The sequence below is a fragment of the Pteropus medius genome, unplaced genomic scaffold (assembly GCF_902729225.1).
Source record: "Pteropus medius unplaced genomic scaffold, Ma_sr-lr_union100, whole genome shotgun sequence".
Lineage (NCBI taxonomy): Eukaryota > Metazoa > Chordata > Mammalia > Chiroptera > Pteropodidae > Pteropus > Pteropus medius.
In genome coordinates this window covers 1-11,894 of record NW_024343637.1, presented here as the reverse complement: position 1 = coordinate 11,894, position 11,894 = coordinate 1, and the positions used below count along the sequence as shown (strand labels likewise).

The window sequence follows — 11,894 nt, the reverse complement described above, 5'->3', positions numbered from 1 at the left end:
CACGTCAGTCAGAACTTCATCCAGACATCGGTTCTTGTCTCTGGAAGTGTCATCTGGGACTTACATTCATTAAAATCAGGTGGAGAGCAATCCGGTGATGGCCACAGGGGAGGGCGTTGGGGGCGCTGGGAGAAAGTGGTGAAGGGTTAAAGAAGTACAAAGTAGTAGTCAGGGGGTCTCAGGGATGAGGAGCAGAGCCTGGGGAATTCAGACAGCAGGAAGGTAATGGCTATGTGCAGAGCCAGAGGGAAAATAGAGTAATCGGGGGGATTGCGTCATAAACTACATGAATGTCTCACCAATGGACGGTACATTTGAAACTAGTAAAAAAAATCACGTCGGGAGCCAATTATACCAGCTCCTGGGGTCTGCTGTGAGATGAGGACCAGGAGTAAGCGCTGAGGTGAGCCAGGGACGCCCAGGTGTCAACAGAGGCTCATCCCCTCCCCCCTGGCCATCTTCCCGGTCTCTAATGCCAGCTTCCTGCCTTCGCCCTGTTCTCCTAGTCGTTTGCCTGGAGGGTGAACCCAGCCTGGAGGGTTGAACCTACCAGGCCCTTCCTGGTGTCCTCCTCCCAGGGATTAAACCCGGGCTCCTGTCACCCCGCCCTGTACATAGGAGTCTCTTCCTACACACGGGTCACCTGGACACACCAGCATGTGGCTGCACCCAATCCTGTGTCCCCACCCTCTGTGTGTCTCTTCTCTTTCAAACCACCTGGCACAAGCCTCTCCTGTATAGACACTCCAGCGAATCAGTCCAGAACCTTCAATCTCCTCCGCATCCGTCGATTCAGAGTTCGCTGCCATCCCACAGCCCTGGGCTCCAGTAGAGACAGGCGCTCTGCCCCGCTACGGGCCTCCTCCACTGCCCCACAGCCTTAGGACAGTGCGGTCTTATTGTCACTTGACCTCATCATCTTCCCTAGGAGAACGTGTGGAGTAGGAGGTCTTAGTCTGTGTTGCTCATTTAGTGGGGAGAAAGTGCAGTGGATGGGGCACGGTGGGACTCAGGGACGCCCCAATGCTCACACCAGGCTAAGACCTCCCAGCAGCCAGGGCCCACCGGTCCCCAACCCACCTCTCATTTCTGCCCACACTACCCGCTGCCCTCATTAGGGCCAAAACAAATATGTATCAAGGGTTATTTTATTGGAGATCACCTGAGCCATCATTGTGTTAAACTGAGTGGAGATGGGGTTGCAGCCGTGGAGTCGGGGATGGTTTCCCGCGATTTCTTGTGCTGTAAAGTGAGTCCTCATACCTGCGAAGAACCTTCCTTCAGCTCGTATCCTGTAGGTCAGGGGGACCCATATCCCCCCAATCCACCCCAGGGCTGGGTACATGGTATCACTCCGTGGCCTGAGAGAAACGAGGCCGCCCAGCAGGAGGTGAGTGGCGGGCTGGGGAACAAAGTTTTTTCTGTATCTGCAGCCGCTCCCCAGGGCTGGCATCACTGCCTCAGCTCCATCTCAGATCGTCAGGCATTAGAGTCTCATAGGGGCATCCGTCCAGGGTGACTGAAAGGTTGCGGACAGATGCAATGAAAAACATGTGATGTTACATGTACTCTATCATCGTGATCTCACGGAGTCTAAAAATGAATAGCAGTTATCCAAGGCCGCCAATCAAAATTCACAGTCGCTGAGACAGATACCCTGTACTGGGCTTCCTGAGTGCGTTGCCGGCCTGCAGGAAAGAACAAGTGTTGGTCCCAGTGGCTGAGGAAATCCTGGGTCAGTTCCCTTGGGGCTACTGTACACAGTCACTCCCCACCTTGTGCCCTGCCAACATGACGGTCACGTATTTCCCTGCACCTGCCACCTCTGCCTTGGAACCAGCAGCCTGTACCCCTCTCCTCCCCGCTTAGGCACCTAAAGAGTCAGCCCCAGGCCCTGCTACAGACTTTTTGGGCTCAGGCTACAGTGAGTAGTGAATCAATCTACTCCCTTCACTCTGGTGTTGATTCTTCCTGTGATGGGAGGGCCTGAAGGACAAGGTGGGAGCTCTGATAGGTAAGGGGGCTGCATCCTGACACCGCTAGCCTGGGGTGTTTCTTCTCACCCGGCTTCTTAGCTGGCAGCACACGTAGCTGTCAATATGCCGGTCCCACCCGGCTCCATCCATTCCTGGTCCAGCTCAGCTGTGAGCATCAAGGCAGCTCAGCTCAACCTGTCTCCCTACTCACCTCTGCTCAAGGCAGAGCCTCTCAGTGGCTCTATCTCGAAGCTGGCTGTCAGGTGATTTGTACCTGTGCTCAGCCAGGAATACCAAGTGTTCAATGAGAACTGGCCTCCTTCTAACTCTCATGTCCATTCCCTACTGTTTACCTTCTATCTTACATCCTGTCCATGACTCTGCTTTCTGTGGGAACACGGCCCTAACTCCAGGCTTTTGAGTTGGGTCTGCAAGGCCTTCCACCCCCCATCCTGGGATTAGACCCAGGCCTCTCTCCTCTTAGTCCCCTGGATGAGTCCGCTTCCCCTGAACACATCACACGGAGCCACCATGCAGCTCTCACCCGAATGTGAATACCCTATGCCGTGTGTGCCTGCTGTCCCCACACCACACACACTGGACCCAAACAGACTCTCCAGACACAGAATCTGAGTCAGGACTGAAATGGCTAAAGGCCGTAAGCCTTGCTGTGTGCCCCTCCCCCTTCCTATTGGCATTGACAGTGAGGAGATATCAGAACTCAGGGCTGAGCTTGTCCACGTTATGCCGTCACAGGATGTGACGTATCTTTGGCGTGGTCTCATTTCCATGATGAGAAGGTTCAGCAGGGGTTTAGGTGTTGGGCAGAAAATTCATCTTTCCCTGTTCTCACTCCAGGCCATTACCTCTCCACTTCCCCCAAATTCTGTCTCAGTACCTGTTACTGCAAAGGACTCAGCCTGTGATTCCAATTATAATCCGGCAGGTGAGGACCACAGGGAGAGTCCAAATGGTGGATGTGACGGCCGTGGCCTTGGAATGGGCTGTGGCTGGGGCCGTGGTTGGTGGGTCTGCGATGGAAACACAAGAGTGACCGCCATTATCCATCCCCCCAACCTAAGGAGATGCCTCCCCGCTCCCGCTGCCCAGCTAAGCCTACGATGCAGATGGTGCCTCGTCTGCAAATGGCAGCTGCTGGGACAGGTCCTGAGGTAGACAGAAAGAGAAGGGATATGTCCTGTCCTCCAGGGGCTCCCACAGCTAATGGGGGAAGCAAGGGTCCCAATGGAACCAATCGCTGCTGCCATGACGGAAGAGGAGGTGACACATGACGAGGCAGGTAGAGAAGTCCTCTCAGGAGCTGACGTTGGGAGGGGTTCGAAGAACCTCCAGAAGTAGACCAAGTGAGACCAAGAAAAAGAAAAGTGATGCTAAGAAGAAGGAACGTCACAAAAAAATACTTCTGGAAGCAGAATGCGGCCCTCCTGTTTGGGACCGTGAAATGCACGGGAGTGGTGCAGAGGCCTGGACAGTGACACAGAGGTGGAGGACGTGAGGAGGGAGAGGAAGGGTGACAGAACACGTCTGTGGCCAGTACGGTCTCAGGAACTCACCGCGGATGGAAAACTTCTTCAAACCACACACGCACATGCGCACATGCACTCACACACGTGTAAATTAACGTCGCCTCAAAAGAACCCCCACTTTGTCGCCATCCTCTCAGCTACCTCTTGTCTCTGCCGGGTTCTTCTGAACCAAGACGTTAAGCCACTTGCTGCAGTCTGCACACCACACACACTGGGCCCACACAGACTCTCCCACACACAGAATCTGAGTCAGGGCTGAAATGGCTAAAGGCCGTGAGCCTTGGGGGGGGACCCTCCCCCATCCCACAGTGAGGAGATATCAGAACCCAGGGCTGCCCTTGTCCAAGTGATGCCCTCAGGCGACATGAAGTCTTTATGTCTGGTCTCACTTGCATAATGAGAAGGTTCAGCGAGGGGGCAGGTGTTGGGCTGGGAATTCACTGTTCCCGGGCCTCACTCCAGACCATCTGCCCCTCACTTCTCACTCAATTCTGCCCTCAGTACCTGTTTCTTTAGGCTATGAAGACAATTACAATAAAAGTTATCCCGAAAATCGAGGTGATATTCATGTTCTTGGATTGGTCTGTGGCAGGAGCCCTGGTTGGTGGTTCTGTGGTTGGTACTGAGGTCACTGGGGCTGCAATGGAAACACGAAAGTGACAGCCTTGTCCAGTCCCCTGATGTGAGGACGTGTCTCCTCAGCTCTGCTGCCCCCGCTAATCCTAAAACACGGACAGTTTCTGTCCCTCTACGTGTGGCAGCTGCAGGGACACATGCTGGGGTTGGAACAGGGAAAGGAGATGGTCCCTGTCCCCTTGGGCTCATGCAGCTAATGGGGGAAAGAAGGGATACAATATGACCTGTCACTCCTGCAGCGACAGAAGAGGAGGTGGTAGAAACGTCCTCTCAATAGCTGTCCTTTCACGCGCTATTGACGATTCTAGGAATAGACCAGATGAGATGAAAAAGAAAAGCGATGTTAAGAAGAGGGAAAGGTCTGGAAAGAGAATGCTGCCCTCATGTTTGGGGTCAGCAAGAAATCCAGGGGGAGTGGTCCGAAGGCCTGTGCAGTGGGGACGAGATGTAGGAGGTGAGGAGGGGAAGGAAGGATGGTAGGACACGCCTGTGGCCATTATTCTCCCAGGAAGAACTCACTGAGGATGGGTCAATAACGACACACACACACACACACACACACACACGCACACACGACACACACACGCGCACGCACACACACGCACACACACGCACGTGCATTGTGGGGTACGTCAATGTCATGTCAAGAGATCTACTGCTCAGTTACCTGTTGTGTTCAACGCATTATCCTGGTGATAGCTCATATTCTTAGGCCAACTCTCACACATTTCAGCTGAGTTTCTCCTCAGGAACTCATACACCTCTTTCTCTTTGTTCAAAGTGTTTAACTGCTTGCCTTCAGGACTCAACACTGTCTGGTTTCCGTTCTTTGAGTCAAAACGGAGAGCTTTATTTCCATTGAGGTAGAAGTACCAGATTCCATAGGCAGGTCCATTGGCTTCCCACTGACATGTCATCTCGCCCTTCAGGGTGTGAAGATCTGCCCCACAACACACACAGGAAAGAGGTCAGCCCTAGTTCTTTACAGATGCTTTGTCCCCAGCTGGGAGCCAGCCCTCTGTACCCTCCTTTTTACCTAATCTTTCCCTATCCTCTGGGTTTTCCCCTAGCTGCTGGGACACTTGGCTGGGACCAACTTCCAATATTTTCATAAATTCAAGCTCCCAATCCCTACAACACCCTTTCTACTTCTGCCCGGGGCCGTTCAAACTTACTGTTGGTTCTAGAATTCTTTGGTTTCATTTCAGGCAGTATCATTTTGAATTTTTCCATCAGATCTTTCAGAGTTTCTTTCTCTACACTACAGGTCTTTGTGACATTCCCCATTGTCGACAGAAACTGACAATCGCATTCGGCTTTATGACTACAGGTATAATGCAGAAATGTGCTTCCATTGACCTGGCCTCCAAATTCACACCACGTGTACTCATAAGTAGTAATGGTGAAGTTATAGCAAACAGAGGGAGCATCTGTAAAGGAAAAATGCAAGTGACAATCAGAGTTGGAAGACATGACACACGGGCACCTCTCCCCATCTCTATGATAGCAAGAGATTCCCTCTGATGGCTGAGCTGGCAGAGCGAGGACTGACCCTGCCCGGCCCCTCTGTACTCCAGTGGAAGGCTAGTGTCCCTCCCTTGCTTGAGGTGGACCAGGAGGCCTCTGCCTGGCAAGAAACCACACATATGTCCCCTCCGTCCACCAGGCCAATGTACGGCATCGGCAGTCCATAAGCAATGCAGGGATGTACCAGGCTGGCTGAGGGAAGAAACGGTCTAGGTGCCGGGGGAGTGTCAAACAATGTCCCGAGCTCTGCAGAGAGCTGGTAGAGAGTGTACTGGCTGCTTCCGAGAAAGCTGGGTGACGGTGGGCATGGGGTGACAGACAGCCCAACCCTTGAGAAGGTACAGTTGACAGTATGTGTCTCGGGATTTAGCACAGCCCTGGGAGATGGTGCTCACCTACTACTAGAATTGGTTTTGGGAATCTGAGAAAAGAATTGACTACATCGCCTCAGAGAGAAAAATCAGTCACTTCCAAGGCAGACACACAGGGAGGGATTAAAAGGCTCCACAAAATACAAATGGCAGAACACACAGAAAATGTCCACCGACTGAGCTCCATGGGAAGGTCCGCAGGACTCTGTGTTCATCAAACATATGAAGATTGAACGGTGATGATGGGGTTCAAGTTAGGACACCCTAAAGCATATTACTGTGCTATATTATTTCCAATTGAAGTTACTGTAGAAACAGCAGTGGAAGGAGTACTCTCTGATATACCTTTGTCCCCCCGAAAGCAGGAAATAAATCTCCCGTGTGAAAGGTACCCTCCCTTCACCAGGAGGTACAGAGACATCCTGACACCAGAGCTGGGGAATCCAGGACCCAGGAGGCTGTATGAACAAGCCTGGCCACTTCTTTACTAATATACTGCCTCAAGGCCAATCCCGTATTCTTGTCAATTCTTCACAAATTCATTGTTTGTGTAAAAGGTAAAAAACTGCCTCCTTTGGTCACTTCAGAGAGGATCATATTTCTATGAATGTACCAAATTAAAATTTCCTTTTTCCTGTTAATCTGTCTCATGTTGATTATTAAACCAGTCAAAAAGAACCTACAAGGAGTGAGGAAATAATGTTCCTCCCCAAGAGCATCGTCAGGAAGCTTGGTGGTGGCTGTCTCTGACAGCCGGGCTCGACAGTAGGAGATGGTGTTCCAGAAATGGGCTCCCAGTACTAAAGGGGATGAAAAATCCTGAAATAATACATTGAGGTACAGGCACTCAAGTGTCATCAGTAAGGACTGTGCAATTATTGAAATGATCAGAAATGGGCAATGGCAGCCTAGGGCCTGGCCCACAGAGAGCTGTTCCTTTGGCTCACAGAACACAGAGATCCTAAAGGCAAAGTGGACGGAGAGCCAACCCACAGACTGCTGGATTTAAAGAATAAAAACAAAGATAAAACACAAAGATGGATGACTAAAAGGCTAAGAGCTGCCTCCCAACAAGGAGACCGGATCCTTTGCTCCGTTTCCAGTACTGAGCCACTTCTCAGACCTGGAGCCCAGTACTAGAAGAAGAGGCCAAGTTCCAGCGAGGAGGGACCTTTCAAGTTGACAGCAAGTTCGATGATTCCTGCCAGCCTTCCCCAGAGAGCCACGTGCCATCGATGCGGGTAAGGGGGCACGGGGAGCAGAAATCACCCAGACGTTCACCTGGGACCTAGTGAGAAGGCATCATCCCCAGAGATCGGAAGCATCACCGTGGGTCCTTGTTACTGAAGTGGTGCCTAATAAGCGGACACCTGCCCCAGGGCCTGCTCACAGCACTGTCATCTGGATCTGGAACCAACACAGTGGACATTTCACATTCCCCAAATATGTAATGGAAACACAAAATGTTTGTAGTTATCAAATTTCTTGCAGGCCGAGGCCTACCAGAGTAGGCAAATTTAATTACGATCTTCTCAAACTGTTGTTTCTTTTCTCTAAATAGAATGTTAAAACGGTATCTCATCTGGGATGAAATGATCCAGACGAGGTTCAACCTTAAAACGTCTCTGAAGACGCAGGACTGTGATCCCTGTCCTACCTCTATTTAATTGCCAGCCGTGTCCAAACACTCGCTATAAATGAGTATATATTAAATATATCAGACTTGGCGAGTCACAGGTCTCTGTTGCGATGACTCAGCCCTGCTGCTGTGGAACGAAGGCCGTGTACACAATACATGGATGGAGAAAGGAGGCTGGACCTTGTTCTTGGGCCACAAGACCCAGCAGCCCCGGGGTACGAGAGGTACCTGTAGTCGGACTAGGTGCTATGGGGACTTCGTGGCATTTCTACTGGAGAATCACATCACAGACCCCTAGTGCTAGGAGGCAAGGCCCTGCCGCTTGGAACAGGGACATCCACGCCATTTATAGAGGCTCCTCGTAAAGCACGGGGACCTGTAGATTGAGGCCTCTGGTTATGGGCTAACCCAGTGCCCATCACAGGAGTCATTAGGTCAGACAGGCTCAGTGGTCATGAGATACAAGTGATTCTTTGGGCACTGAAATGAGCAGGGGCACAAGGAACAAAACAGATGCAGAAGCGGTGGCCCCGATTCTGACACGAGAAAAGTTGCACCAGCACGACCCTCACCTCACACCTATGGCTTCATGCAGTGACTCACGGTCCCGTTAGATCAAGGAATCCAGTCTAGAGAAAAGAGGAGGCAGTTTCCTGCACCTGTGGGACACACGTCCTCTCACATGCTCTGCACCCAGAAGCCACAGGCAAAAAAAGCCTACTTTTGGCTCTTCAAGACACCCAGCAAGCTCTCTGGGAGATGATTTCCCAGGGGAGGGGGCACTCGTATCTGGGACACCCTATATGCACTAATGTGGGGTCAAGGAACCAGGACAGTGACCAGATCTGATTCCCCATTCATTTCTACGCTGTCCTTGGCTGCTTTCACACTAGAAGCTGACGGTGCGTGGTGCATCAGAGACAGGCACTAAGTGGCCTGTGAAGATCATAACACCCACTACATGCCCTTTGCTGCTGTGTCCTGAATGACCTCCTCCTCAGTAGGTGGAAAATGTGGGTTTGGACCGAAGAGTAGAGAAGAGTGCCCTCCCTTCCCTGGGTTCTAGGGTCCTATTTGGAAACTGCTTCCTGTCCCTCTGACTGTGGACCTGACACTGCTGGGTGTCCTCAGCCAAGGGTCATAAAGTGCCACTAGGGGGAGGAAGTGACTAGGGTCTTCACACTCGGGAGCACTGGAGTTCTTGGATCCCCATAGAACTATGGAATAAGGTGGCAGGAGCTGTGGTGGGACAAGTGAGACCACAGCTTCACTGGGAAGGAAGCGAGCTCATGGGTGGTTTGCGGGCAGAACTCGCTGAGAAGTTCAAGGGCGCAGCGCAGGGTCAGTGGGGGGAGAAGTCCTGTGATGAGAGTAGGGACATAGGGTTGTTCTTGGGTCGCGATCCTGCAAAAGCCCCCATGTCCTGACGCCCGGGGTCCCTGGGCTGCGGCTCCTGCCTCCCCAGAAGCGCACGTGCACGGAAAGGGTGGGGGTGCTTCGGAAGAATGTGCTGCCGCTCCTCCTGCCCTCCCCTTTGCTCCACCCCGCTTCCCAATTTGCCCAAATGCACTTATTCTCCATCTCAGTCGGTCTCTCGCCTGACTTCTTGCCTGAAGGGCGACAACCAGTCCCGGAGGTCGCCAAAGTGGAAAGGAGCCCCCAGAAAGGATTGAGGAGGGGGCGGCCGCGCCACCCGATGGAAAGGTTCGCCAACCCGGTGGGAAAGCAGTCCCTGTGCCCCGTCCTAATGCCCCGACCCCTTTCCTGCCGCCTTCTTGCCCCTGCGTCCCACCGCCCCACTTCCTGTTACTTCGCAACTCACCGGGGCGCGCCCAGGGACAGTTCGACAGCAGGAGCAGGAGCAGGAGAAGACTCCACTTTGGCGCCATGGCCACGAGCGGCCGGCAGGGCGACGACCGCGGCAGGGAGTTTTATCCGAGCGGAGAGCTGGGAAAGCGTCCGGGGTGTTTCCACCTTCCTCCCTCTTCTGGCAAAAGCGACTTGGGTGAAAAAGGATTTTTGCCTAGCGGTCCCCGGCAAGAGAGAAAGGTGCGTGGCTGAGGCTGAAGTCCCAGCGCCTGAAAAATGCCGGTTAATGGTGGCCGAGCAGGCGCATCCGGCCGAAGCCGATGCAAGGTGCGAGCCCTCGTCGGAGAGCTGCCCCGACTGCGGCCTCCGACCCGAAGGCTCCTAACCCCCTAGGCTCCTGGCTGTGCCCAGCCCTCCAGCGGCTTCCGTCCTGAACCGCACCGGTTCTTGAATTGGCAAGAACACTTTATAGAGTCATGGGGGCGGGAGTGGGAGGAGCGGGGCGGGGCATGGAAGACCCGGCAGCTGGGAGCGGGCAGACCCGGGGCCCTAGGGAAGAACTGGGGCCCACGGGAAACTCGAGCCCTGTGTCGACGGAGAAGAGTGTCCTTGTCAAGAAAGATTTCAAATATATGACAAAGTTAAAGTGAAAAGGGAAGTTTTACTGAAGAGGGTAACACTCCATAGACAGAGGGTGGTTTCCTCTCAGAGGCAAAGAGAGACTCAGAGAGACTCAGAGGGAAGAGACAATCCAGACAGATGAGGACAGCGGCAGAGACAGAGTGAGGCACTGAGGGGAGCCCCAGAGCGTTCAGTTTATAGATCATTCTTTAGTTCCTGTGAGTTAGAGTTTGAAGACTTTGTTTACCCGTTTGCCTTTGATTTGGACCAACTGTGAAGAAGGGTGAGAGTGTGTGGCCTGAAAGACCAGATGGCAATTTGCAGCCTCTGATCCAAAGGTTCTGCATGGTTTTAACCACTGGAATGATTTTATTTTGGGTAGGGAGCCACTTAAAGACTGTCCTTTTCCTGCTTTCCCTTCATGTGTGGGAAATGGGTTGTTAGCAATCCCAGCAGAAACCTTTCCTTCTTGTGCAGATTTTCTCCTGGTCTGGCTATAGGGCCTGATCAGCTTCCTGCAGTCTCCGAATTTAGCTTGACTTAACATTTTAGTTTTCTTGCCTTCCCCCTACATTACCCCACACCCCCACACACCACAGCAGGGACAACCGGTCCCACCTGCGATCCCACAGCTCCCGCCCCTCACTCAGTCCTGCTCCAAGCCTGCCACCACGCTGGGCTCAATGCCCACCCTAGGCTCTCACTAAACCCCTACCGACCCTCCTGGCTCACTGCTCCCCTAAGATCCCTTGAGCCCCCGTTGCACCAAGTCCTACCACAGGTACCTCTAGTATCATAGATGCTGCGGAGTCATAGGGCCCTAGTGGCAGGTCCAGCCACATTCATTCTCTCATGTATCACCTGTAACATCTTTCCGGCTACAACAGCCGAGTTGAGTAGTTGCAAAGAGACTTATGGTCTGTGTAGCCTAAAATATGTAGTAACTAGTCATTTACAGAAAGTCTTCAGACTGGACTCTTATTCAATGACTATAGGACACGGATCACGCTCTGCCTCCTTATGGATCTTAAGATTGGCGCTCATCTCTCTCCCTTTATCCGAGATTAAACACTGTTTTAACATTCTATTGAGAGAAATGGGGAGACAGTTTGAGAAGATGATTCTTGAATTTCCCGACTATGGTAGGCCTCGGCCCACAAGTCGTTCGATAACTACGAAGACTTTTTATTCCTGTTACAGATCCAGGGATTGTGGAATGACTGCTGAGTGGATCTGTGGACCCATATCGCCTTTCAGCGGGACCTGGGACAGGTGTCTGTTTATCGCCTGGCCCCACCCCCAGGCGCCACTTCAAGAACAGGGCACATGATGATCCTTCAGATCACTGGGTAGATGTAAACTGACTCACAAGATTTATCTGAATGTCAGGGTAGTTTCTGCTTGCCCATGTGCACTCACTGAAGGCAATGGCCACATGGCTCTTTGGGAAAGGCCGGAAGGACTTTTGCACTCGCCACTTTGTTGGAAGGTCCGTCCTCATCAAAATGTGGCCTCTCCTTATACTCGTTCCAAGTCTGAAAAGCATCTCAGTTCTGGAAACTGGACACAGAATCCAGTCTGTTGTTGGGAGGCCACTCTCAGCCTCTTGATCATCCACTTTCGTGTTTTGCCCTTGCTTGTTTTTATGCCTTGAGTTCAACAGTAAGCATCCAGGTCGGCTGCCCATCCCTTGTGCCTGACGGTCACCGTGGGCTTGGGAGCGGGAGTCATGGCTCTCTAGGGAGGTCCTGCTGGATTTCTGACCTTC

General features: G+C 52.5%; 1 protein-coding gene across 2 annotated transcripts; it reads right to left on the bottom strand.

Annotated features, from left to right (window-relative positions):
- Positions 1-1,130: 1,130 nt before the first annotated feature.
- Positions 1,131-9,936, bottom strand: LOC120606436 (UL16-binding protein 1-like). Of its 2 annotated transcripts, XM_039867621.1 has the most exons (6): positions 9,519-9,936; positions 5,335-5,589; positions 4,827-5,099; positions 3,665-4,160; positions 2,875-3,007; positions 1,131-1,688 (listed from the first exon to the last, which is right to left on the bottom strand). In XM_039867621.1, the coding sequence occupies exons 1-4, from the start codon at positions 9,583-9,585 to the stop codon at positions 4,036-4,038; spliced, it is 720 nt and encodes a 239-aa protein (XP_039723555.1). In that variant the 5' UTR covers positions 9,586-9,936; the 3' UTR covers positions 1,131-1,688; positions 2,875-3,007; positions 3,665-4,035. The 2 variants fall into 2 exon arrangements, with proteins under 2 accessions (XP_039723555.1, XP_039723554.1); XM_039867620.1 differs by lacking the exons at positions 3,665-4,160; positions 9,519-9,936.
- Positions 9,937-11,894: the final 1,958 nt, after the last annotated feature.